Source organism: Cololabis saira, chromosome 1 (assembly GCF_033807715.1).
Source record: "Cololabis saira isolate AMF1-May2022 chromosome 1, fColSai1.1, whole genome shotgun sequence".
Lineage (NCBI taxonomy): Eukaryota > Metazoa > Chordata > Actinopteri > Beloniformes > Belonidae > Cololabis > Cololabis saira.
Window position 1 is genome coordinate 56838296 of NC_084587.1, and position 26264 is coordinate 56864559.

Sequence of the window (26264 nt, forward strand, 5' to 3'; positions counted from 1 at the left end):
ATCAATATCACACCAAGCAATGAGATATTAAAACAATGCACCCCGCACAAATTTTGATCTATTTTATACTTTAGATTTATATTGTTTAGCATTAATTGGTGACAGCAAAGGGGGGAAAAAAGAAAAATAAGGAATAACAAGTGTGTTCCTGTATATGTTTTATGCATTATGCACAAATAAAAGGATCATCATTTATCATAATTTGTCTGCACACATCCCACATCTGCGTGCACATATGAGATACTCAAAAATGCTTCAGGGCACATCAAAAACACATCCACCCTCCAAACCAGCCACATTTAACACATCAGGCAACTGACAGGTGTAATTGACTTCAGCTGGAACCCCATTACGGGAGACTTCATCCACTGCTCCATAAAAAGGCGTTGCAAAATCACATGTGTGAGATACCATGGCTGCTATACAGCATATTCTCGCCGCAAATCAACCGCGTCGCCGTGCGCGAAGCAGAACGGTTTATATTAATGCATTTGTGCGTCAGCACTTCAATCCCCTGGACGTGCTGTCGGATCGGGCTGTCCAGATGAGGTACTGGCTTCCACGGGCTGAGATACAACGCCTCATCACGTTGGTGTCTCCACATATCCAGAGGGCAACACGTTGCAATTTCGCCCTGAGCCCGGAGGTCCAGTTACTGGCTGCACTGCGTTTTTACACAGTGGGGAGCTTCCTGGAGGTGGTGGGGGACGGCACCGGACTGAGCAAGGCGTCCGTGTCATGGAGTGTGGCAGCCGTGACACCGATCCTCCTGCGCCATGCCCGAGCGCACATCCAGATGCCACCACAAGGGAGGAGATCCACCAAGGATTCCACGGCATGGCTGGGATCCCCCGGGTGATTGGTGTAGTGGATGGCACCTTGGGCCAAAGGGCCAAAGCCGACTCCACCTGCTGCGCAGACTGAGGTCCTTCGGAGTGAGGGACGGCCTCCTGAGGACCTTTTATGACTCTGTGGTGGCGTCGGCCATCCTTTATGGTGTGGTCTGCTGGAGCAGCAGCATCACTGCAGCAGAGAGGAAGAGACTGGACAGGGTGGTGAGGAAAGCCGGCTCTGTCCTGGGCTGCAGTCTGGACCGGGTGGAGGTGGTGGGGGAGAGGAGGATGGTGGCTAAGCTGTCCTCCATCATGGACAATGTCTCCCACCCCCTTCATGAGACTGTCAGAGCCCTGGAGAGCTCCATCAGTGACCGGCTTCGTCACCCATGATGCACCACTGAGAGGCATCGCAGGTCCTTCCTTCCCGCTGCCATCAGACTATATAACCAGGCCTGCTCTCAGTAGCCAACAGACAATAATATGACAATAATATGTGCAATAACTTAAGATGTGCAATATCTGCCAATCTACCTCAAAACACTCCACCTGCTTTTCTGCACTGTTTAACTGTATATACTGTTCATATCCTGTTTATACAAATTTTATACGTATCTTTTGTATTTTTTATATATTTTTTATTTCTGACTTTTCAGTCTTTTTACCCCTCCCCTATATGTGTGTACTGCTGTCAACAAATAAGTTTCCCCACTGAGGGAGAAAATAAAGGATATTCTATTCTATTCTATTCTATTGATCCCCATCCTCAATCCGTCCTTGGTGGACCCGTGCTGGATTGGGAGGAAGCACTTTTCTGCCATCAACACGCAGGTGGTGGTGGACCACGAGGGCCTGATAACGGACATCGTTGCCAGGTGGCCGGGGGGCACCCATGACAGCTACGTGTTTTTCAACTCGGCTGTGGGGCAGAAGGCTGCTAGGGAAGAGTTTGGCTGGAGCTTCCTCCTCGGGGACAGCGGCTACCCTCTCCGCAGCTACCTGGTGACCCCTGTGACCAACCCGGAAACACCAGCGGAGGAGAGGTTTAATGAGGCGCACACAGACACCAGGACCCACATCGAACGGATGTTTGGCAGGTGGCAGTCACGGTTCCGTTGTATCCATCGTTCATCGGGGGGGCTGCGCCTGTCCCCTACCAAGAGTTGTGGTGTCATCGTAGTCACCGCCATGCTCCACAACATGGCTGTGCGCGCCAGAGCAGATGAGCCGCCTCCCTTGGATGAGGACGAGGATTCTGAAGATGACGATGCCCCACCTCCGGTTCCCGGACCTCCGGTCCCTGGACCTCCGAACGATGCCCGAGCAGCACCGAGCCGGTGTCCACAGAAGACAGGAGCTCATCAACCTGTTTTTCTGATTTCACTTCCCTTTCACCAGTCACCAAGCAGTCACCTGAGCACCAACCAAATCCCCTAATCCCCAAACATTAAGAAAAAAAACAGCAATAAACCCACTATCACCACACCACCCATAACTGTCTATACTAAACTCCGCCACTAACTTTCAAGAATACTTTAGTTTCAGTGCTTTGAAGGTGTAGCATTGAACATTAAAGCAAAGTGTTCGGGAGTTTACATGCTTTTGGCTGGAAGAGGCACGTCATGCGTAAAGCGTACATTACGCACACACTTAGGCCTCTACATGGCATGAGTACTCTTGGAGTAAATTAAAATGGTCAATTCACAGGGACCCTCTGTAGTTTTGAAACCCCTATGAATCACACAACACAAGAATGAAAAGATAACCAAGTTTAATTCAACCATTATAGACACATGGAAATTAAATCATAATTCACAGGGAGAGTCCCCCTCTGGAACGTCGCCCTCTGGTGGATCGCCCTCTGGTGGATCGCCCTCTGGTGGGTCGGCCTCTGGTGGGACGGCTGTACGGCGCCTCGTGAAGTGGCATCTGTCTCCGCTGCAGCTCAAGTTTCTCCCGCTTGATGTCCACCATCTGCTGCTGGAGGGCAGAGGACCTCTCGAGGTGGACCTCCATGCGCCGCAGCACTGCCAGCTTCTCCCTCTCCAGGTCCACCAGCGTCTCGCTGCAGGTGCAGGTGGTGATAGCAGGCCGTGTGCGGCCACCCCGCATGCGGTGCAGGTTGGAGCTCGGGGACAGGCGGGAGTGGGTGTAGGGCGAGGTATTCCTCGGACTCGGTACTTGGAGCCGGGGAGGTTGGTGCTGGTCTGACCCCGCTCCCCGATGGCTCATCCACCGGTTCCGACAGCCCCTCGTTCCCCAGGACATCTACCCCGCCCTCAATGCCCTCAGATGCGGTCTTGCCAATTATGGCCATCACCTTCTCTTCATCTGCGGTGAGCTCCATGTTGGCAAGTGAGCCACCACCCGTGGCCTGGCTCTCTCGCCTGACCCTCGCTGCCTTCTTTTTGGTTTGGCTCTGGAACTCCTGCCACTTCTTCCTCACTGCATCCCACTCACGTAGGCCACAGGGGCTGGAGGGAGCCATGCGCTCAGCGATGGCTTGCCATATACGTCTTTTGGCCAATATGTTTTTTTTTCCTTTGGTCCCCCCGAAGAGGGTGTCCCGCTGTTGCCACACTTCATCCACCATGATGCCCATCTCCTCACCAGTGAATGCTGGTGGCCGCTTGGCCCGCTGCTTCATTACTTCTGCCATCATTAATGTGTGCACCTACCCACAGGTAATTTTATATCCTCGGTAACTGATTGATGTGCGTAAATGGATGTGATTGCTACTTGGATACACCTGTTGAACACACCTGTCACCTATATGTGTGATGACATGGAATTAGTGCATTGAGGAGCAGCGCTGCGCGTCTCCACACACCCGCCGTGTGTCTCCAAACATCCGTAAATACAACGTTGATGAATGCAAGATTCTTTTTAATAGTGAAAAAGGTCAAGCAATAAACTTCAGAATTTTTTTTTGAGGTGAAGGATTCTGTTTTACTAGTCACGAGAATACAATGTGGTCATACATGCTGACTGTTAAGATAATTTGTCCTAATTCGTCCATCTTTCACATTTAATTTAAATGTTTTAATAAAAACAATACATTTCCTCATTATTCTCTTACCAAGACCACTTCTTATTTAATTGCAGTCTTGTTTTCATCATGAAAAAGGGTAATTGAATTATATTTATCATCTTAATTTTTCATTATAACGCACAGGCAGCAGGGAATTAGTGCGTTAGGTAGCAGTGCTGCGTGTGAAAATGCGCTGATAGTGATCGGTGATCGATTTGCCTGACATTGATTATTTGGTTTCAGAACCGGACAGCTCCTCCAAAGAGCGTCTGAAAGAGCGAAACTAAAGGACGGTGTTAAGAAGTCATCTGGGAAACACCCATATCTTAGGGTTCTCTCTTAGTTGAAACCTTCTTTGAACCTCTCTTAAATCCTTAAGAGAGGTTGGATCTGGGAAACCCGGCCATTATTGGTTCCATATTATGTTCTTTGCAAATATAATCATGACTACTTTCATTAAACTGTGTTTTAGGTACTTTGTTTTATAAACAGTCACACCAGGTTCATTTTGACCCAGGAAAACAGCTGATTGGTTTTAAATCAGTATTCTGATTAAACCTGATCAGTGTGTTATAATATAAACGCATTTTCATTGAAGTCAGACAATAATGCCCAAAAAAGTACTGTAAAGTTGGAACGCAGTTGGATAATAACACATTTAACACAGAATTAGGTTATAATTTATGTAATGTGTTATTGGTAGTCAAACATAACATGAGCATAAGTTAAATTGAATAAGCCCTCACCCCCGCACGCTTGAGGGATAAATGTAAATGTACAGGTAAATCGTTATTTAGCAGACTTTTTTATCCAAAGCGACGTGCATAACATTACAGAACATACATAACATCCTCCGTCCTCCTTTCACTTCTGGGTGAACCCCCCCCAGAGGAAATTCTCCAGGATGCACAGGCTGCAATATCCAATGTCCCCGTTTACATGGCGTTAACTTTCCGACTGCGAACGGGTTATCTAGGTGCTGCAACCAGATTACTAAATGTCCGACATAGGTCCGAAATAGGTCCGAAGTAGATCGGGTTCAGGTGTTTACATGCAGTTTAAAAGTCAGAACGATGTCTTAAGGCTGAAATATGGTTCTGCGTCAAAACGACGCCGTGCCTACGGCGTGTGGTTTGGGTCGACGCAGACCACACGCCGTCACCTGCGCCGTCACTGACGTGCACCTCCCGAAAATTGTAACTACGCGTCGAGGCGAGGCAGACCACACGCAGACGGAGAGGGCTGTGATTGGTTCACTTGGAAGCAACGCATTTCCGGTTTCCGGTTTGAAGCAGTAGTGAACTTTCAGGGCTCTTTTCTTCGTTTATGTGTGATTTTTTTTTGTTTTGTTTTTTTGCACAATAGTTGTCCTTATCTTTTTGATTCACTGTGACCGGAAAAAGTCGGATAAACCATTCAGAAAAAGATCGCTAACTAGCGGTCGCGGGGGGTATTGCACCGCGACGAAATGGTGTGACGGAGAAGTCCGAAGGGTTCATGACGCTGTCACGGCGACGGCATGTGCTCTGCGTTGGTGTGACGCAGAACCTTAATTCAGCCTTTATACGATCAGAAACCCGATTGAACCGCTGCATGTAAACGTACTGAGAGTGGCTCCTGTCTGGAGCACTCACATCGACAGGAAAGATTCAGAGCCTTCGGTACATTTGCTCTGTGAGTGGATCCTCCGCACGTGGGATGCAGTTTCGGGTTTAAAAAGTGTTGCATAGCAAATGCCCTGGACGGCAGTGAGGATGACGTGCTATGGAGTCAGCATAGCCAGAGGATGGGAGTGAAGACAGTGACACTGAGAACAGCGAGGCAGAGGATGTTTGTGAGGAGTAATGTTCTGACATGACAGATCTCAGCTACTCTCAAGTTTAAACCAGTTCGCATTATTTTATTGCAATGTTTTTCCTTATTCAGATTTGTTTCAAGACTACAGTTGGCACGTCTGGGAGTAGGTGTGGACCCAAACGCAGGAGAGAGAGGGAGGCCGGAGGCAGGAGTTCTAAAAAAAAAACAGGATTTATTAACAAAAACCAAGAACTAAAAGCGCTGCAGAGCAGGATTAACAAAAAACCAGGATCATGGAGGAAAAAACTACGAGGAGACATGGAGGTGGAAACAGTAAGGTCCGACAGGGAACAAAGGAATGACAAGACCAGATATACACAGGGGATAACGAGACATGACGAGACACAGGTACAGACACAATCAGGGCAGATGGGACACAGGCGGGGCAAAATAGAAACTGAAAGCTGGGGGGAATGTCAACCTTGACAGAACCCCCCCCCCTCAAGGGACAGATCCCAGATGTCCCACATGGACATTCCACCCAGGGCGGAGGGGGCCTGGAGGAGGGCCCAGGCCAACACACGGCCAACGTTCCGGGGGCCGTCCTGGGGACTGGGCAGACCAGCGAGACAGCTCGGGGGGACGTCCCCGAGGCCTAGGCCTGGATCTTGGCGTGGGTCTTGGCGGGGGGCTTGACGTGGGTCTTGGCTGGCGTGACGGGGACTCTTGGCTGGGCTCGGGGACTTGGCTGGGCTCGGGGACTTGGCTGGGCTCGGGGACTTGGCTGGGCTCGGGGACTTGGCTGGGCTCGGGGACTTGGCTGGGCTCGGGGACTTGGCTGGGCTTGGGGACTTGACTGGGCTCGGGGACTTGACTGGGCTCGGGGACTTGACTGGGCTCGGGGCTCGGGGACTTGACTGGGCTCGGGGACTTGACTGGGCTCGGGGACTTGACTGGGCTCGGGGCTCGGGGACTTGACTGGGCTCGGGGACTTGACTGGGCTCGGGGCTCGGGGACTTGACTGGGCTCGGGGACTTGACTGGGCTCGGGGACTTGACTGGGCTCGGGGACTTGACTTGGCTCGGGGACTTGACATGGCTCTGGAACTTGACATGGCTCTGGAACTTGACATGGCTGCGGGGGTACCCGGGTCCGAGGCGCCGGCTGCGGGGGTACCCGGGTCCGGGGCGCCGGCTGCGGGGGTACCCGTGTCCGGGGCGCCGCCTGCGGGGGTACCCGGGTCCGGAGCGCCGGCTGCGGGGGTACCCGGGTCCGGGGCGCCGGCTGCGGGTGTACCCGGGTCCGTGGCTCTGGCTGCGGGGGATCCGGGAAAACCACCGATGACGCGCCCGAGACCACCGCCGGAACAGCGGCTAGCTGGGGCTGACGCCGTCGTCGTCGCTCCAAAGCCTGGAGAGCCTTGCCATTGGCCTCCAGCAACCTCCTGTTGTCCTCGACGGAAGTCCAGAGGGACACCCACTCTCTCGCTGGGTCCATATAAGGGTCGGACCGTTCTGTCACGTCTGGGGGTAGGTGTGGACCCAAACGCAGGAGAGAGAGGGAGGCCGGAGGCAGGAGTTCTAAAAAAAAACAGGATTTATTAACAAAAACCAAGAACTAAAAGCGCTGCCGAGCAGGATTAACAAAAAACCAGGATCATGGAGGAAAAAACTACGAGGAGACATGGAGGTGGAAACAGTACAGTCCGACAGGGAACAAAGGAATGACAAGACCAGATATACACAGGGGATAACGAGACATGACGAGACACAGCTGCAGACACAATCAGGACAGATGGGACACAGGCGGGGCAAAACAGAAACTGAAAGCTGGGGGGAATGTCAACCTTGACAACAGTTACAGTTAGACTTCACTTTGATAGGGCGGTAGTAGGGCCGGTAGGGACGGTAGCAGACTAAAACAGTTGGTCTCAAACATAGCTTCATTGTAGATATGCTGCTATAGGCCTACACTGGTGCCCATCACCCCTCCTCCTCTTTTCTTTTTCTGTTGTTAATTATAAGTATCTTATAACCATCATTGTTCTTCATTGTTCTTGTTGTTTGTTGTGCTGGTCTGCCCCCCCTCCTTTTCTCTTCTGTGTATGTTTGCAGGCCAGAGCTTCAAGAGCTGCATGCTGACCTGCAGTCCTGCCCTCTGACCACCCCAGTGTCTGCTGTCTACATCTGTTTATATACGTAGTCTTCCTTATACCATTGTGTTTGTGTCTCTCCTTTCTCTGTTCTTTATTCTCTGTCTGTTTTCCTGCTCTGCAAAGCAACTTCTGTTGTAATAGACGCTATATAAATTAACTACAAATAAACAAGTGAAGTAGTCACATCCTGGCAGTAAAACCATAAGAACATCACAATTGAAAACAATAAACACAGGTTGCAATGAGTTGAAAGGTCGATGGCAGGGCACAACGCCACCTTCTCTGACCAGTTGATTCAGAATTTAGAAGACTTTTGAGCTTCACACAGGAGTAGTAGAATTTCAACAACTACAAGAAATGTCCTGAGATTTTTTTTTCTCCACAGGACTACCGAGTGAACATATTTCTTCGTCAGAGATGGAATGACCCCCGTCTCCAGCTTCCTACCGACTTTAAAAGTGAAGCACTAACTGTTGACCCTAAGATGTTCCAGTGTTTGTGGAAGCCAGATCTTTTCTTTGCCAATGAGAAAAATGCAAATTTTCATGATGTCACGCAGGACAACATTCTTCTCTTCATATTCAGGAATGGGGATGTCTTGATCAGCATGAGGTATTTATTACTTTTTTCATCACCCTCTGGTTCCATTTTTGACTATAGTGTTTTAGTGTCGTCACCACCTTGTCATCAAAGTCTGGATAGTTCTGTTTATGACCAAGCTCCTTGTATCACAGTTTGATAAAAAAAAGGGACACATTTCAAACATGCAGGACACCGGCCCTCGATGACCGACTTTGGACACCCCTGGTTTAAGTGAATCACATTTTTTGGAACTCCTGCCTCCTGCTCCCCTACATCCAACCGCATTCCTAACACTGAATTGAAAAGATGTTTGTTTGTTTCAACTGTCCTTGTTTTATCATGCAAGTATCTAAGGGCTGGCTGATGTAGTAATTCATACACCTAAAACAGTAATACAGTTTAAACAAGCATGAATGGTCCATCTCATGGACCCAAGAGAGCAAATCCTTTTAGAATAACTGTTGCTATTTTGGTGGAAAAGACATTCATAGTTAGCAATCTGCGGGAATATACTGAGCAATCGAGACAAAACAAGGTTTTCAGGCAGTATGGTAGTGTACAAGGAGCAAGTTGTCGCAACACAGGTTTTTTGGAAAATAAGCTCAATGGTTGAATAAAAGTCAGCAGATTATGTGGTCAAGAAACTGGTGTCACTTACCATGTCATTTTATAAACATGTTTTGAGTTTTTGTCAAACCATAGATTCTCTTAGACAAAGTGAGATATTCTAAGCTACATCGAGAGATGACCCCAACTTTTGGCATTACTTTGAGGGCTCACGGAAAAAAAGTCAAAATATTTTAAATGGAGAAGGCTACAGAAACTAGTCAAAATATTAAATTATATCACAATAACTAACATTCTACCAGAATTAAATGTAATTACCTGTAATCAATTGCGATTAAGATTGTCAATATCACAATCAAGTAGTGGTGGGCGATATGGAAAAAATATCATATCACGATTTTTGAAATATATTATATCACGATTTCGATTTTATCAAAATGTTAAATTGGGGAAAAAAAAGAGACAATTGAAAAGATTGTAAAGATAAGCCTTCATTTCCCCATCTATTGGGGGTCTCTTAGAGATGGGAGGGAAGCTGATGTGCCAGCTGTAGGTACAGCACATATTTGTATAAAGCTGGTCAATGTTTTCTTCTTGGCTTTCTTTGGTTGCGTTTGTTCTTCTACCTCGGGACTCTGCAATGTGGACGGGAAAGGTTGATGTGCTTGTACATTCGACATGGACTCCAGCTCAGACACAACTCTGGCTTCTACTCCCTCTTTCTTGTCACTGTCAATGTACTGGGTTAAGAACCTCAGATCCAGAAGCGAAGCCATATCCAACAAATCAGTGGTGGGATCCGGGTACTTTTCAGTGAGGTAGTTGAGGAAAGTAGTCTTGATTGTATTTGTTAGCTCACTGTCATCATCACTGAGGTTAAGGATGTCGACTCTCAGCAGGTGCAGGACTGGCTTGACATATGAGACGCTCACATAGTGCTCCCCTAAAAGTGCATTAGTTAAATCTCTCAGTGGACCAAGGGCCTTCTTAACGCACTCCATTATATCAAGATCTTGTCATAATGGTACCAAGGGCCTTGTCTTCTTGTCGTCTTTCAGGCCTAGTGAAATGGCATTCTTTTGGTCCAACACTCCCTCAATCATGCCAAGTTTGGAAACCCATCCAGTTGGCGACTCTGTTTTTGTTGAGGTTGTTTCAGTTCTGTTTGAGCTTGACTCAAACCCCTTTTCTTTTTCCAGCTGAAGGAGAATGCACTCACCACTTTTTTGCAGACAGATGTCATGCGAACAACTTGAGGGTATTTGGCACTTTTTTTTTTAAAAAGAAGAAGAGCAAGACCCAGGCAAGTTCAGGGGGCCATCCTCGGGGCCGGGCAGACTTGCCAGACGGGTCAGAGGGTCGTTCTCGGGACTGAGCAGAGGCTCGTTCTCGGGACTGGGCAGACGGGCGTTCTCGGGACCGGGCAGACGGGCGTTCTCGGGACTGAGCAGAGGATCGTTCTCGGGACTGAGCAGAGGGTCGTTCTCGGGACTGAGCAGAGGGTCGTTCTTGGGACTGAGCAGAGGGTCATTCTCGGGACTGAGCAGAGGGTCGTTCTCGGGACTGAGCAGAGGGTTGTTCTCGGGACTGAGCAGAGGGTCGTTCTCGGGACTGAGCAGAGGGTCGTTCTCGGGACTGGGCAGAGGGTCGTTCTCGGGACTGAGCAGAGGGTTGTTCTGGGGACTGAGCAGAGGGTCGTTTTCGGGACTGAGCAGGAGCTCGTTCTCGGGACTGAGCAGAGGCTCGTTCTCGGGACTGGGGAGAGGCTCGTTCTCGGGACTGAGCAGAGGATCATTCTCGGGACTGAGCAGAGGGTCGTTCTCGGGACTGAGCAGAGGGTCGTTCTCGGGACTGAGCAGAGGGTCGTTCTCGGGACTGGGGAGATGGCTTGGGCAGAGACCTTGGCTTGGGCTGTGGTGTAGGCAGAGTCCTCGAGGCCGGCTTCGGAGAACACAGAATCCTAGAGGCCGTTTTCGGGGGACATAGAATCCTAGGGGCCGGCTTCGGGGGACATAGAATCCTAGGGGCCAGCTTCGGAGGACCCGGTCTTCCCCTCAGCCAGTGCCGCGGACCCGGTGTCCCCCTCAGCTGACGCCTATTCAATTCAATTCAATTCAATTTTATTTATATAGCGTCTAATACAACAGAGTTGTCTCTAGACGCTTTCCAGAGACCCATACCCAGAACATGACCCCCGAGCAGTTATTACATAAACAATGGCAGGTAAAAACTCCCCTAGTGGGAGAAAAACCTTAAGCCAAACAGTGGCAAGGAAAAACTCCCCTTTAGGAGGGAAGAAACCTTGACCAGGACCAGGCTCGTAAGGGGGGACCCTCCTGCCGAGGGCCAAACTGGTGGGTCAGGGACGGCAACAGCACAGCAGGCAGGTGGAAGCAGCAACGGGATGACCAGGGGTGGGGACCGCAGGCCAGCACGCAGCTCCCGAAGCTCCGGCCCAATCAACAAGTCCCAGGTTGGGGTGCAGGGTCGGGGAAGGGTTGACAAGGGGCAGGGCCAAGGAGAGGAGTCTTGACGGACAAACCTTCTCCCCCGCCTGCCCGGGCTGTTACCCTGCCCCCCTCACTCCCACGCTGCAGGTTCCGGTGTCCGGCAAAGGATGCTGCAACATGGACAAAAGAGAGAAAAGGGAGGAGAAGGGGGGGCCAGCACAAGAAACTACAGGAGCGACTCTGACACACTAAAGTTTACACTACCTAGAGATTTACCAACACCAGCTAGAGGTTTACTAAACACTAACTATAGGCTTTACTAAACAGAAATGTTTTAAGTTTAGTTTTAAAGGTGGAGGTGGTGTCAGCCCCCTTAACCCAGATTGGAAGTTGGTTCCATAGTAGTGGTGCCTGATAACAGAACGCCCGCCCTCCAAATCTACATTTGGATACTCTAGGAACTACGAGTAAACCTGCACTCTGAGAACGGAGAGCTCTGACAGGCACATAAGGCACTATCAGGTCTTGCAAATAATGCGGAGCTAAGCCGTTTTGGGCTTTATACGCAAGTAATAACATTTTAAATTGGATTCTGAATTTTACGGGTAACCAATGGAGCGACGCTAACACTGGAGAGACGTGGTCTCTCCTGCTGATTCCTGTCAGCACTCGTGCTGCTGCATTCTGGATCAGCTGGAGCCTATTCAGCAAATTACTTGGACATCCTGCTAACAACACATTACAGTAATCTAGTCTAGAAGATACAAACGCATGAACTAGTTTTTCTGCATCACTCTGCGAGAGGATTTTCCTAATCTTTGCAATATTACGGAGATGGAAAAAGGCTATTTTACAAACCTGATTAACATATGGTTTAAACCAGTGATTCTTAACCATAGGGCCGCGGCCCACACTTGGGCCGCGAGCGCCATCTAGTGGGCCGCCAAAAAAATTCAGTTTTGTACGTGTGGGCCGCGAGGGCCGCGGGACTGCATAGCAACTCCCAACCAAATGAGGAGAAGACACTCAGCTAGCTGTACGTGTAATAGTAAGAGAAATGGTGTGTATTTACAGAGAAAATCCTTCATTTTGCACAGAGTAGGTTTAGATCCGCCAGGATCAGGGATCGATTACTTGGGTCTGCGCCCAGAGCGAGCGCGGCGTGATCAATTATCCCGGCGCGTCCCCGCGGCCGGGGAGGTCGGCTGAGGCTGCCGCTCGGGCGGCGGCTCCGTCGTTACTGCTGAAAGATGGTAGATGTAGATGCGTGGGCTGTCGTGTCTGCTGGACTGGACTGTTCGGGCTTTCGAAAAAGCATCGGAAAGTAACTGCTGCAGCGCGACCAGAGAGCTGCGGTGCTGGCTGTGCCCGTCGCAGCTGATCAGGCTCGGATGAACCCGACACACTGAGTCCTGACAACTTATTAATGTAAATAACTTAAAGTAAAATCAAACTAAGTTTTGTCCTCGCTGTATTTTTAAATATGCAACCCGGAATGGACAAATTCATCCTGTTCAGTCTTCCCACTGGGACAAAACCAGTGTCTCATACGTTCAGAGACCGTGGCGTTCAAAGTGCAAAAGTGAAATGCCACTGAAACAAAACACAAAGTTTTTCATCAAACATATCCACTCAAGTCTGAACTGAAGTCACAGAAAAATAAACTGACCATCTTAAAACATCCTGCCCAATTGGGTCCAGATACAGCCAGAGCCGGATTAAATAAATGGACTACACTAGGCAGACTGTGATTTTCGGGCCCCCCTCCATCGATGTTATTTATGAAATCTTAAACTTACCAAAGTTACTAATAAAACTTAATTCACATTTTACATAGCAAAGTCATAGTCAAGTTGGTTCTTTGTATTCCAAAATAAGTCATGTGTTGTATATTAAACAGTCTATCAGACTATTTTTAGATTTTTATTATTTATACGTTATTACAATGCTCTGTTAAATGCTATTAAATTATCCTTATCTTATCGATTGTGAGCATTTTGCAGAAAATCTTAATTAAATGTGTTGATTAAATTGAATAGTTAAATAAGAAGTCAAATCTACAAAGACCAATAGAATTTGCAGTAAGACAAAGTGTGCTGTAGTATGTATGTCTGTATGTGTATATGTATGTATGTGTATGCGTATGCAGAGCTGTTAGAGAGATTTGCGAGGCCCTGTGTGAAACAGCCAGGGTGGTCCTCGCGCGTGAGCGTAGCGAGCGCGCGCAAAATTTTTGGGTTTTTCGGGTCGGATCTGGTGTCTCTATGCGCAATTTTAACTCTCCAATTAGCAAAATACTGATGGATTAGCAAATCCCCTGATGGAAATTTCCTGAATCTGTCTCGTTTTCTCGACATTGTGTGACAGTTTGTTCCACCTCCACCCGTCTGGATCAGAGCAGCTTGTGTCTGCGCTTGGTCTGATCATTGGATTGAACAACAGACACGCGTCATCATTGCACATATATTTATTGATATGCACAGACTAGTACACATTTAGGTCTGTAATGGAACGTGACTGTTGATATTTATAAAGAAAAAAAAAAAAAATAGGGGAAAAAAAAACGGCCCATAGCGCCAGGCCCCTTGGGGCGCCAGGCCCCTTGGGGCGCCAGGCCCCTTGGGGCGCCAGGCCCCGTGCGGTCGCACGGTTCGCACATCCCTTGCGGCGGCCCTGTGCGTATGTATGCGTATATATATATGTATGTATACTAAATATAGTAATAATGCACATATATATATGCCTTAGGTTTTTACCGGCATGTTATCAACCATTAATATGTGTGCAGACAAAAAAAAAAAAAAAAAAAAAAAAATTTTCCCCTCTGTCTGGGCCCCCCCCCTGTCGGGCCCTAGGCACGTGCCTACTCTGCCTCTCCGTTAATCCGGCTCTGGATACAGCTGTGAAGCAGCTTTCTCCACAGTGAACATAATTAAAACTAAATATCATTTCAGGCTCAACAATGAGCACCCCCACATGCATATGAGAACCTGACACCATCCAGCCCAGATTTAAAGTCCTGACGGCAGAGAGAAGAAGGAGGGAGAGCCGGGAGAAGTTAGAGCTCAGTTCTCTCACTGAACAACAGAAAGTGGTATAAGATTATAAGAGGGGAAGAAAGAAAAACTGCAAAACTGTTAAATTGTTAAGATGTGTTTATATTAATTTAGTATAAAAATGTGTTGAGACAATTAACAAAGAAAAGGGGAAATTCAAACTGCTGGTAGAGAAATAAAATAAGATAGCATTTGAAAAATAAAATAAAATCAACTTTATTTTTAAGAGAAAAAAATGTTTAATTCAAGTTAAACATGTTAATTGGCAAATATGTACTTTTTTTAATATAACAGTCAGATGCAGATGTTGATACAACTATGAGGCTACTTGAATATATATACACACACACACACACACACACACACACACACACATATATATATATATATATATATATATATATATATATATATATATATATATATATATATATATATATATATATATATATATATATATATATATATATGATGTTCTGGACCTTCGCTTGAGTAAATGTTCTCTAAATGGACCTCTTAAAGTTTTAGTTGAATACCCCTGCTATACAGTGTTTATATTTAATGGGCCCCGGGCCACTCTGTACTGAAAAAATTGGGCCCCAAGGTCAGAAAGGTTAAGAACCCCTGGTTTAAACGACAAATCCTGATCGAAAATAACACCAAGGTTTCTCACAGTTGCACTGGAAGCCAACGCAACACCATCTAATCCCTTCCTAAGATGCTCTGGACCAAGAATGATAACCTCTGTTTTATCTGAATTTAGAAGCAAGAAGTTTCTGGACATCCAGTCCTTGATGTCCCTAAGACATGCCTGAAGTTTAACTAACGGTTCTGTTTCATCCGGCTTCATAGACAAGTAGAGCTGCGTATCATCAGCATAACAATGAAAGTGTATGCCGTGATTCTGGATTGTACTTCCCAATGGCTGCATGTATAAACTGAACAAGATTGGTCCTAGCACTGAACCCTGCGGAACACCATAACAGACCCTTGACTGTTCTGAAGAAACCTCATGTACATGAACAAACTGGAACCTGTCAGATAGATATGATTTAAACCAACATAGAGCTGTCCCTTTAATCCCAACAACATGCTCTAACCTGTGCAGTAAAATGCCATGATCTATAGTGTCAAAAGCAGCACTGAGGTCCAGTAGAACCAGTATGGAAACTAATCCCTTATCTGAGGCCATAAAGAGGTCATTCGTGACTCGAACCAGTGCTGTCTCTGTGCTATGATGCATTCTGAACCCTGACTGAAAGACTTCAAACAGATCATTTCTATACAAATAGTGACATAACTGGCTTGAAACTGCCTTTTCCAGAATTTTAGATACAAATGGAAGGTTGGAAATTGGTCTATAATTAGCTAAGGTGTCTGGGTCAAGAGAAGGTTTTTTAAGTAAAGGTTTAATTACTGCGACTTTGAAAAGCTGTGGTACATATCCTAAACTTAGGGATAGGTTAATTTGGTCCAGTATTAGGATACTGCCTAGGATTCTATGTCCCCCAAAGCTGGCCCCTAGGATTCTATGTCCCCTGAAGCCAAGGTCCCTGCCACAGCCCAAGCCAAGGTCCCGAGGACGGCCCCCCGAACTGTCACGCCGGTCTGCCCGGCCCTGAGGATGGCCCCCTGAACTTTGACTATGTGTTGCCCAGCAGCACCTTTTGTTTTGAGAACTCCTGCATCTGGGTCCGACTACAACCTCCCTGACAGGAACCTTGTTTTCCTGTGGGTGGCGTTTCCAAAATTCAGAAGAGTAAGCAAAAGTATTCCTTTTGTTTGTTTGTTTTATTTTTTGAAAAAAGACAAATCAACAAACCAAAAAAAGAGAGCAGTTAGATGTTAGATGGATTGTTACTCTCCAAACATTTGTTAATTCTTCCTCTCCTTTCCCTTTTGAACCTTCTCTCTCTCTGTGTGTGCTTGTGTGTGTGTGTGTGTGTGTGTGTGTGTGTGTGTGTGTGTGTGTGTGTGTGTGTGTGTGTGTGTGTGTGTGTGTGTGTGTGTGTGTGTGTGTGTGTGTGTGTGTGTGTGTGTGTGTGTGTGTGTAGGCTATCAGTGACGCTGTCTTGTCCCCTGGACCTTCAACTCTTCCCAATGGACACACAGCTGTGTAAGATGCAGCTGGAGAGCTGTGAGTACTTGCCTAACTAATAATGATTTTTCACTAATATTAAAGGAGCATGAGGCAGGATTTATGAAAAAAATTTGTAAACGTTTTAAGTTTTCTAGTAATAATGTCAGATGAAGCGTTCCAAACCAAAAAGAATGAGCCCTCTAGTGTATCTCTCCGTTGCCTTGAACAGGCTGTGTGCTGCAAAATGTGCTGCAATTGTGGGGCCGAATTTCCCGCGCTGTCCTGTGGATGTGACGTCACATGACGCTGCATACGCGTTCTCCCCGTTCTCCCGTGCCGGCTTCGCTGTTGGCTGCAGTCCATGCGTGACGCATGGATGCGTTTACTGCGTTGGCGTTATTAGAGTGGGCGGCAGCCGCTGCTGTAGTCGGTGCAGATGCTGGACCGAAGAAAGAGGTCACTTTCGGAAGACTACTGTTACCTTTCTTAATTTCCAGTCCTATCTCCGAACCGTAGTTGGGAGAGCTGGTATTTAAATACGGTTTCTGGCTCGTTGCTGGTAAAGGGCGGTTGTCTAGGAGTTCGGGGAAAGTGAAGGAAAAAAGGACGGAGGAAAAATACTGTCCGTGCAACGTCGCACATTTATTACAAACTTGTAAAGAGAAAACAAAACACGTGAGGGCCGACAACTGAAAGCTAACGGAGGACACACTGAAAAGTAACTGAACATGTGTACCGGTCTTCCACACGCGCACACCTGCATCTCCCTCTCTCTCCTCCGCTGCACCCACTACGTCTCACACACACACACCCGAACACACACACCGCCTTAAAGGGGACCGGGCTGGCCGGTAACACGACTTTCTACAGCTTTCTATTTTATATCTGCTAATTTTCGCTTTTCAGCACCACTCTGGTATGGTCGTTTCATTTTTCTTGGATGTTAGCTGGTTAGTTTAATGGCGGGTAGTGATTTATTATTGTGTCTTCCTTGCGCAATTATTTTTTTTGTCAGTCAGTTGGGGGCCCCCTGGTGGCCGGGGCCCGTTTCAACTGAAACGGTTGAAACATAGGTAAGGCCGCCTATGTCTGTAATTGAAAAAGTAGGAGAGAAAAGGAAATGTTTTTGCACTTTCCTGCCCTAGATCATTGGATCTGATTTGACTTGCTCTCACAGCATAAAACTTTAAATAAAGAGACACATTTTTTTTAAACTTAAAATGAAATTAAGTTTTCTTAAGCTGTAAGCCATGATCAGCAATATTAAAATAATAAAAGGCTTGCAATATTTCAGTGGATTTGTAATGAATCCAGAATGTATGACATTTTTGTTTTTGTAATTGCATTACAGAAAACCCCAATATTCTAATTTTCTGAGACAGTCCTGTGTGTGTATATTATATTATATTATTATATTATATTTTTTCCACGGCCAATCACGTGAATATAGTGTATATACAGTGTTGAATCAAACTTCTACTGATAACTTCTGCAGCCAACGTTTCCTGAAGGCAACATGACTGAGGAACGTCCTCAGCCTTCTCTGTTATGCTGTCACTCATGATGCCACGCCCCTCTCAGTTGATGCCACGCCCCCTACGCAAGATCAAGTCTGAAACTGAAAAAAAGATGTGAAACTGAAAAAAAAGATCTGAAACTGAAATTTTTTTTTGAAACCTTAAAATAATAAGTTCATAATCAAAACTTTTGTCCTTGATTTTGGCTCCATAGTGCAGGAGGTGCGCCTGGACTTTATCAAGTAAAAGTTGGGAGACTAACGTGTTTCTTTCTTTTTATATTACTTTGTATTTCATGTTTTGTTGTTTTAAAAAGTATATTTAGACAGATATACTAAAGATACATAGTTTTTTTTTAATTGTATAAGACGTTGTAAATTTATATATTTTTTATGATTAGACAACCACATCCATCAGAGACATATCCAACAAACATGTCTCTTTTGGATAGCCACTGACATCCTCACATGCAGTTCCACTTTCTGACCACCTCTGTGTCTGCTACCTGTTTATAGCTGTCTCTGTAGTACATCAACTAATCGTGTATCAGTCATATGTGTTGTCCAGCTGAAGGATAATGATTACTTATATATCTTGTCTTGTTTACCATTGACTATATATCTGTGCCACTCTGTTCTTCATCCTCTCCTTCCTATATCCTACCTCTTTTCTTCTTCGACATGGCTGATGCTCGTAAGAAAGGTCCCCCCTTTTGATCCAGGTCCTGCTCAAGGTTTCCACCCTCTTAAAGAGGAGTTTTCCTTGCCACTGTTTATTTGATAACTACTTAGGGTTCATGCTCTGGGTGACTGGAAAGCACCTAGAGACAACATGTATTGTAATAGGGGGCACGGTGGCGCAGCTGGTAGTGCAGCCGTCTCACAGCAAGTTCAATTCCCGCCGGGGACGCTGTGGGCGCTGAGTGCGTGTTAAGTTCCCCCATGACTTCAGTACCCACACCCTGGGTGGGGTTGGAACCCTCAACCCACACCCTGGGTGGGGTTGGTGGAAGGGCTTTTCTGTGTGGAGTTTGCATGTTCCCCCCGTGTTCCCTAGGTAGCTAATGTTCTCTACCCTCACAAAAACATGCAGCAGTCCTGGGCTCTACTGCCCCCTCTGGCCAACCGGGGAACAGATGGGGTGGGGAGGATCCGGCCGGAATAACGTGATCCTTCCACGCGCTACGTCCGGCCGGAGAAACCCCACCCTGTCTGGTGGAAAGATGCTGCTGGTCACTCCTCAGGTTAAGAAGGAGACCTGAGCTCAGTGCAGGAATCCTGGGTTTGGTAGCGGGAGCAATGCCAGGACTGTCACTTAGGTAGGAGCACTGGGGGATAAAATGGGGAAAAAAATGTGGATAAAAATATATAAAAAAAACAACATGTATTGTAATAGATGATATATAAATGAAATTGATTTGAACTGAAATTGAATTGTAGTATATTATTTGAATCAAAGTTACACTCAGGTTTGAATAGCAAAGCAAAACACAAGCATGGCTGCAAGCTGGAGTTTACCCATTCCATGAGTTGATGAATGTGTTCATGTATGTTTTGATGAGTCATTGCACTTTTGCACAAATATTGTGTGCCAAGAAAAATCTTTAAAAAAAAATCTTGTTATGACAAAGCTGTTCAACCTTAAAATTTAGATTAACAATATTATTTATTTCCTTTTTTTAGTTGGCTACACCACCAGTGATCTTGTGTTCATGTGGCAGTCAGATCCAGTCCAAATGGATGAGATTGCCCTCCCACAGTTTGACATTAAACAAGAAGACATCAGATATGGAAACTGCACAAAATACTATCAAGGAACAGGCAAGTAATGCTACAATATGAATTCACATTATACTTTATTCATTACAGATGTACAGCTGTTTATGTGGAAATATCCATTGATGGGCCGCCAAACCCAAACCGCAGAAGCTTTGATGAAAGGATATCAAAATCCACGGGCGGGGCTTCAGGAGGGACTGGGGGGGCCGGTACTCCCCTGGCCCCGGGCCGCAGGCCCTGCCGCCCCGCAAGATTAAAAAAAATAAATAAATTGTGGCACCACTTGGTTCATATTAGGTATAAAGCATTTTATAATATGTTGTGCTGAGATTTTCATACTCACAGTTAACATTAAAACAGAAATTGCAAGTGAATCTCTAAATGTATTTTGGGTAAAATCGTTGGTCATCAACGTCCGTCTATCAACGTCATACGTCGTCATCCATCACTTGTCAACAGAGCAGTAATCCTACAGCCTAAACATGAGCGGGAGTTAGAAACACAAAAGTGGAGCCATAAAACGCAAAGAAAAAGCAAAAAGGGAGCAAGACAAAGCCAAATTGCCCAAGCTAGACTCATATTTTGTTCACCTTAATCCTCCTGCTGTGGGAGATGAACCTGGCGTTGTTTAGCAGCGCTTCATCCCCTGGCCCCCGGGCCCCCGGGTCCCCGTGAGATTAGTGTATCGTTACACCCCTAATGAAGACACAAGTGGCTGAATCACGCAGTAAGAAACTTTTTTTTTATCTTTCATCATGCTCAAAGCTTCTCTGACAGCATAAAACCTTTAAGGGCTTTAAGGACCTTGAATGATGTCTCTATGATTAAGTTCGTTCGGCTTGCTCACTTCTCAAGTTAAGTAGGAGACTTGAGGTCAGAGCAGGACCTTCCCGGGGGTCGGAGGGTGAGCAATGCCCCGGCCTGATGTCACTGCGGTGAAAAAAATGGGAAAAAAGAGTAGAAGGCTCAACACAGGGATGACCTAAAACAAATGTTGACAATTCAATTCAATTCAATTTTATTTATATAGCGTCTAATACAACAGAGTTGTCTCTAGACGCTTTACAGAGACCCATACCCAGAACATGACCCCCGAGCAGTTATTACATAAACAATGGCAGGTAAAAACTCCCCTAGTGGGAGAAAAACCTTAAGCCAAACAGTGGCAAGGAAAAACTCCCCTTTAGGAGGGAAGAAACCTTGAGCAGGACCAGGCTCATCAGGGGGGACCCTCCTGCCGAGGGCCAGACTGGTGGGTCAGGGACGGCAACAGCACAGCAGGCAGGTGGAAGCAGCAACGGGATGACCAGGGGTGGGGACCGCAGGCCAGCACACAGCTCCCGAAGCTCCGGCCCAATCAGCAAGTCCCAGGTTGGGGTGCAGGGTCAGGAAAAGACTTGTGCTCCGTAATGCAAGCTACAAGCCACCCACGGCCACCTGCAGGACAAAAGAGAGAAAAGGGAGGAGAAGGGGGGGCCAGCAACGGGATGACCAGGGGTGGGGACCGCAGGCCAGCACGCAGCTCCCGAAGCTCCGGCCCAATCATCAAGTCCCAGGTTGGGGTGCAGGGTCGGGGAAAGGTTGAGAAGGGGCAGGGCCAGGGAGAGGAGTCTTGAGGGACGAACATTCTCCCCCGCCCAAAAGGGGCCGTTACCCTGCCCCCCTCACTCCCACACTGCAGGTTCCGGTGTCCGGCAAAGGATGCTGCAACATGGACAAAAGAGAGAAAAGGGAGGAGAAGGGGGGGCCAGCACAAGAAACCACAGGAGCGACTCTGACACACTAAAGTTTACACTACCTAGAGATTTACCAACACCAGCTAGAGGTTTACTAAACACTAACTATAGGCTTTACTAAACAGAAATGTTTTAAGTTTAGTTTTAAAGGTGGAGGTGGTGTCAGCCCCCTTAACCCAGATTGGAAGTTGGTTCCATAGTAGTGGCGCCTGATAGCAGAACGCCCGCCCTCCAAATCTACATTTAGATACTCTAGGAACTACGAGTAAACCTGCACTCTGAGAACGGAGAGCTCTGACAGGAACATAAGGCACTATCAGGTCTTGCAAATAATGCGGAGCTAAGCCGTTTTGGGCTTTATACGCAAGTAATAAAATTTTAAATTGGATTCTGAATTTTACGGGTAACCAATGGAGCGACGCTAACACTGGAGAGACGTGGTCTCTCCTGCTAATTCCTGTCAGTACTCGTGCTGCTGCATTTTGGATCAGCTGGAGCCTATTCAGCAATTTACTTGGACATCCTGCTAACAACACATTACAGTAATCTAGTCTAGAAGATACAAACGCATGAACTAGTTTTTCTGCATCACTCTGTGAGAGGATTTTCCTAATCTTTGCAATATTACGGAGATGGAAAAAGGCTATTTTACAAACCTGATTGACATATGGTTTAAACGACAAATCCTGATCGAAAATAACACCAAGATTTCTCACAGTTGCACTGGAAGCCATCGCAACACCATCTAATCCCTTCCTAAGATGCTCTGGACCAAGAATGATAACCTCTGTTTTATCTGAATTTAGAAGCAGGAAATTTCTGGACATCCAGTCCTTGATGTCCCTAAGACATGCCTGAAGTTTAACTAACGGTTCTGTTTCATCCGGCTTCATAGACAAATAGAGCTGCGTATCATCAGCATAACAATGAAATTGTATGCCGTGATTCTGGATTATACTTCCCAACGGCTGCATGTATAAACTGAACAAGATTGGCCCTAGCACTGAACCCTGCGGAACACCATAACAGACCCTTGACTGTTCTGAAGAAACCTCATGTACATGAACAAACTGGAACCTGTCAGATAGATATGATTTAAACCAACATAGAGCTGTCCCTTTAATCCCAACAACATGCTCTAACCTGTGCAGTAAAATGCCATGATCTATAGTGTCAAAAGCAGCACTGAGGTCCAGTAGAACCAGTATGGACACTAATCCCTTATCTGAGGCCATAAGGAGGTCATTCGTGACTCGAACAAGTGCTGTCTCTGTGCTATGATGCATTCTGAACCCTGACTGAAAGACTTCAAACAGATCATTTCTATACAAATAGTCACATAACTGGCTTGAAACTGCCTTTTCCAGAATTTTAGACACAAATGGAAGGTTGGAAATTGGTCTATAATTAGCTAAGGTGTCTGGGTCAAGAGAAGGTTTTTTAAGTAAAGGTTTAATTACTGCGACTTTGAAAACCTGTGGTACATATCCTAAACTTAGGGATAAGTTAATTTGGTCCAGTATTGTCGTACCAATAAGAGAAAAAATATGTTTGAATAGTCGAGTCGGGATGGGGTCTAACATACATGTGGTTGACTTAGCTCTATTAACGAGTGAAGTCAGCTCAGGGAGGTCTATAGGATCAAAACAGTCTAGAGACAAGTCAGAGCCTAGGGAAGTCGCTAAAGCTGAAGAAACACCTACAACCGGCTGGTTGATTTCTTCTCTAATTCTCGCGATTTTACTGTTGAAGAAGCCCATAAAGTCCTCACTACTGAGAGCTGCAGGAATGCACGGCTCAACAGAGTTGTGACTCTTTGTCAGCCTGGCTACAGTGCTGAACAGAAAACGTGGGTTACTTTTGTTATCCTCTATCAACGTTGAATAATAAGCTGTTCTGGCTTTGCGAATGGCTTTTTTATATACTATTAGAATATCTTTCCATTCACGATGAGAGTCTACAGACCTACAAGAGTACCACTTCCTTTCCATTTTACGCACGTTTTGTTTCAACATGCGGATATCTGAATTATACCAGGGAGTTAAGCTCCTGTGGCTAGAAACCCTCCTTTTCAAAGGAGCAACTTCATCTAAAGCTGAATGCAACAAATCAGCAGTGTTACTAGCAAGGAAATCAACATCTGCAGAGGTAGAACCCAGGTCACTGGCCTCGACTACATCACTATTTCGCACTGTCGTAAGATAAGCAATGGCCTCCCTAAATTTAACAATAACTTCATCAGACAAACATCTGCTAAAATAATACCTCCTATTTTGCACTTCAACATCAACAAAATTAAATTCAAACGTTATTAAGTAATGGTCGGATAAAAGGGAGTTTACAGGTGACACCAACAGACCATCAGTTTCAACACCGTAGGTGAGAACGAGATCGAGAGTATGATTAAAACAGTGCGTCGGTTTATCCACTTTTTGTGAGATACCCATTGATTCTAGAAGAGAATCGAAGGCTAATTTAAGATTATCGCTTTCAACATCCATATGAATGTTAAAATCACCCACTATGATGAATTTATCTGTGCTGATCAATAATCCAGAAAGGAAATCTGAAAATTCAGACAAAAACTCTAGATAAGCACCAGCAGGGGGCCGGTACACTACCACTAACACAACTGGCTTCTCTGATTTCCGGCTCGGAAATTTCAGACCAAGCATGAGGCTTTCAAATGTATTATAGTTGCACTTAGGTTCAATTTTTGTTTCGAGACCGGAGTTATAAATTGCTGCGACTCCTCCGCCTCGGCCCGTGCTTCTAGGAATGTGATGATTAAAGTAGCCGGGCGGAGTTGATTCATTCAAACTAACATACTCTTCCTCCTGTAACCATGTTTCTGTTAAGCAGAAAATATCACTCCTGCTCTCTGTAATTATATCATTTACTAACAGAGACTTAGAGCTTAATGATCGTATATTTAGTAGTCCGCATCTAATTTTTTGGTCTGTAATTGGTACCAAATGTACATTGGTTTTAATTTTTACAAGGTTATCTTGGTTAACGCCTCTATAACGCTGCACCTGGTGAACTTTTGGAGGGCGGGGAACTGCAACCACTTCTATTTTGCTAGGCACCTCTAACTGACTAAGCCTCGCCTCCAGCCCTGTTAAACTACAGCTCTGCATCCTGGCCTGGACCCTGCATTGTCAGGGGGAGTGTCTAATAACATTGGCCAGATTTCTAGACATAAGAGCTGCACCATCCCGGGTGGGATGAATGCCGTCCCTTCTAATCAGACCGGGCTTTCCCCAGAATGTCTCCCAGTTGTCAATAAAGTCCACATCGTTTTCTGAACACCACTGAGACAACCAGCGGCGGAGCGAGAGCATGCGACTAAACATGTCATCGCTGGTCAGATTGGGGAGGGGGCCAGAAAAACCTACAGAGTCCGACATGGTCTTGGCGAAGTTATACACCGAGACAATATTCATTCTGGTTACTTCCGACTGGCGAAGACGGGAGTCATTAGCTCCGACATTGATGATAACTTTACCATATTTACGATTACCCTTTGCCAGTAGCTTCAAATTTGCTTCTATGTCGCCCGCTCTGGCCCCCGGGATACACCTAACTAAGGTCTCTGGAGTCGGCTTCACATGTCTCACAATAGAGTCTCCAATCACCAGGGTCTGTTTCTCAACAGATGTGTCGCTGAGTGGGGAAAAACGGTTAGACACATGAAGCGGGTGGTGTTCCGTGAGCCCTTTAAGACTACCCTTCCTCCGAACCGTCACCCAGCTGCCCTGCCTGGCCGGCTGCTCGGGAGCTGCAGGGGAGCGGTTACGCTCAGCTGCTACGGGCCGGTCCGCCGCTAGCTTAGCCTGGTTAGCTGAGGAGGCTCTCGGACTATGGTTTAGTTGGCCAAACCGGACCTCTAACTGACTGAGCCTCGCCTCCAGCCCTGAAAATAAGCTACACTTTAAGCACTTACCGTCTTCACTAAAGGAGGCAGAGGAATAACTAAACATTTCACACACTGAGCAGGAAAGAGGTGAAGCGGTGGGAGCCGGAGCGGCCATGCTAAGATGCTAACGGAGGCTAACGGACAGAAAATGTATCGGTGATTGGTGACAGTGAAAGTTACGGAAGAGAAAATGAGCGAGTGTTGAAATAAAGACAGTAATGTACCAGATATAGTGCTATTTTACCAGAAAACAGTCTAAGTTTTAGATAAAAAGTCGGGAGAGATCTGAGCCTGCAAACGCCGTGAGACGGCAGCAGCACAGACCGCAACACCAGGAAGTGACGCGATGCGTGACGCAATACGTTACCCAATCAGCAAGCCCATGGGAGGATCCCCCCATGACAGAACGACTTAGTTTAATTACTCCTTTTATTGAATTACTTCTTCTCTGTATTTCTAATTCTAGGATACTACACCTGTGTTGAAGTGATTTTTAAACTGCGTCGCCAGGTTGGTTTCTACATGATGGGAGTTTATGCTCCGACTCTATTGATTGTGGTTTTATCCTGGTTATCATTCTGGATCAACCCTGATGCCTCAGCTGCAAGGGTACCATTAGGTGAGTAATTATGCACCTTTACAAGAATCAAAGTACTTTGATGTATTTCAGTGTTTCCCCTACCAATACATTAAGAAGGTTTAAAAAATATCCAGTTAAAACTCTATTATGACCATTTGGCATACGGAAATATCATAACTACAA

At 46.3% G+C, this 26264-nt stretch overlaps 1 protein-coding gene across 5 annotated transcripts in view; it reads left to right on the forward strand.

Annotated features, from left to right (window-relative positions):
- The window catches only part of LOC133449087 (glycine receptor subunit beta-like), a 131168-nt gene that overhangs the window by 52945 nt on the left and 51959 nt on the right, over nt 1-26264 (forward strand). For all 5 annotated transcript variants that reach the window (XM_061728222.1, XM_061728229.1, XM_061728237.1 and 2 more), the window contains 4 exons: nt 8202-8428; nt 16526-16608; nt 19751-19888; nt 25968-26120. In XM_061728222.1, the coding sequence (XP_061584206.1) occupies nt 8202-8428; nt 16526-16608; nt 19751-19888; nt 25968-26120 (601 nt within the window). The remainder of the gene's footprint in view (nt 1-8201; nt 8429-16525; nt 16609-19750; nt 19889-25967; nt 26121-26264) is intronic.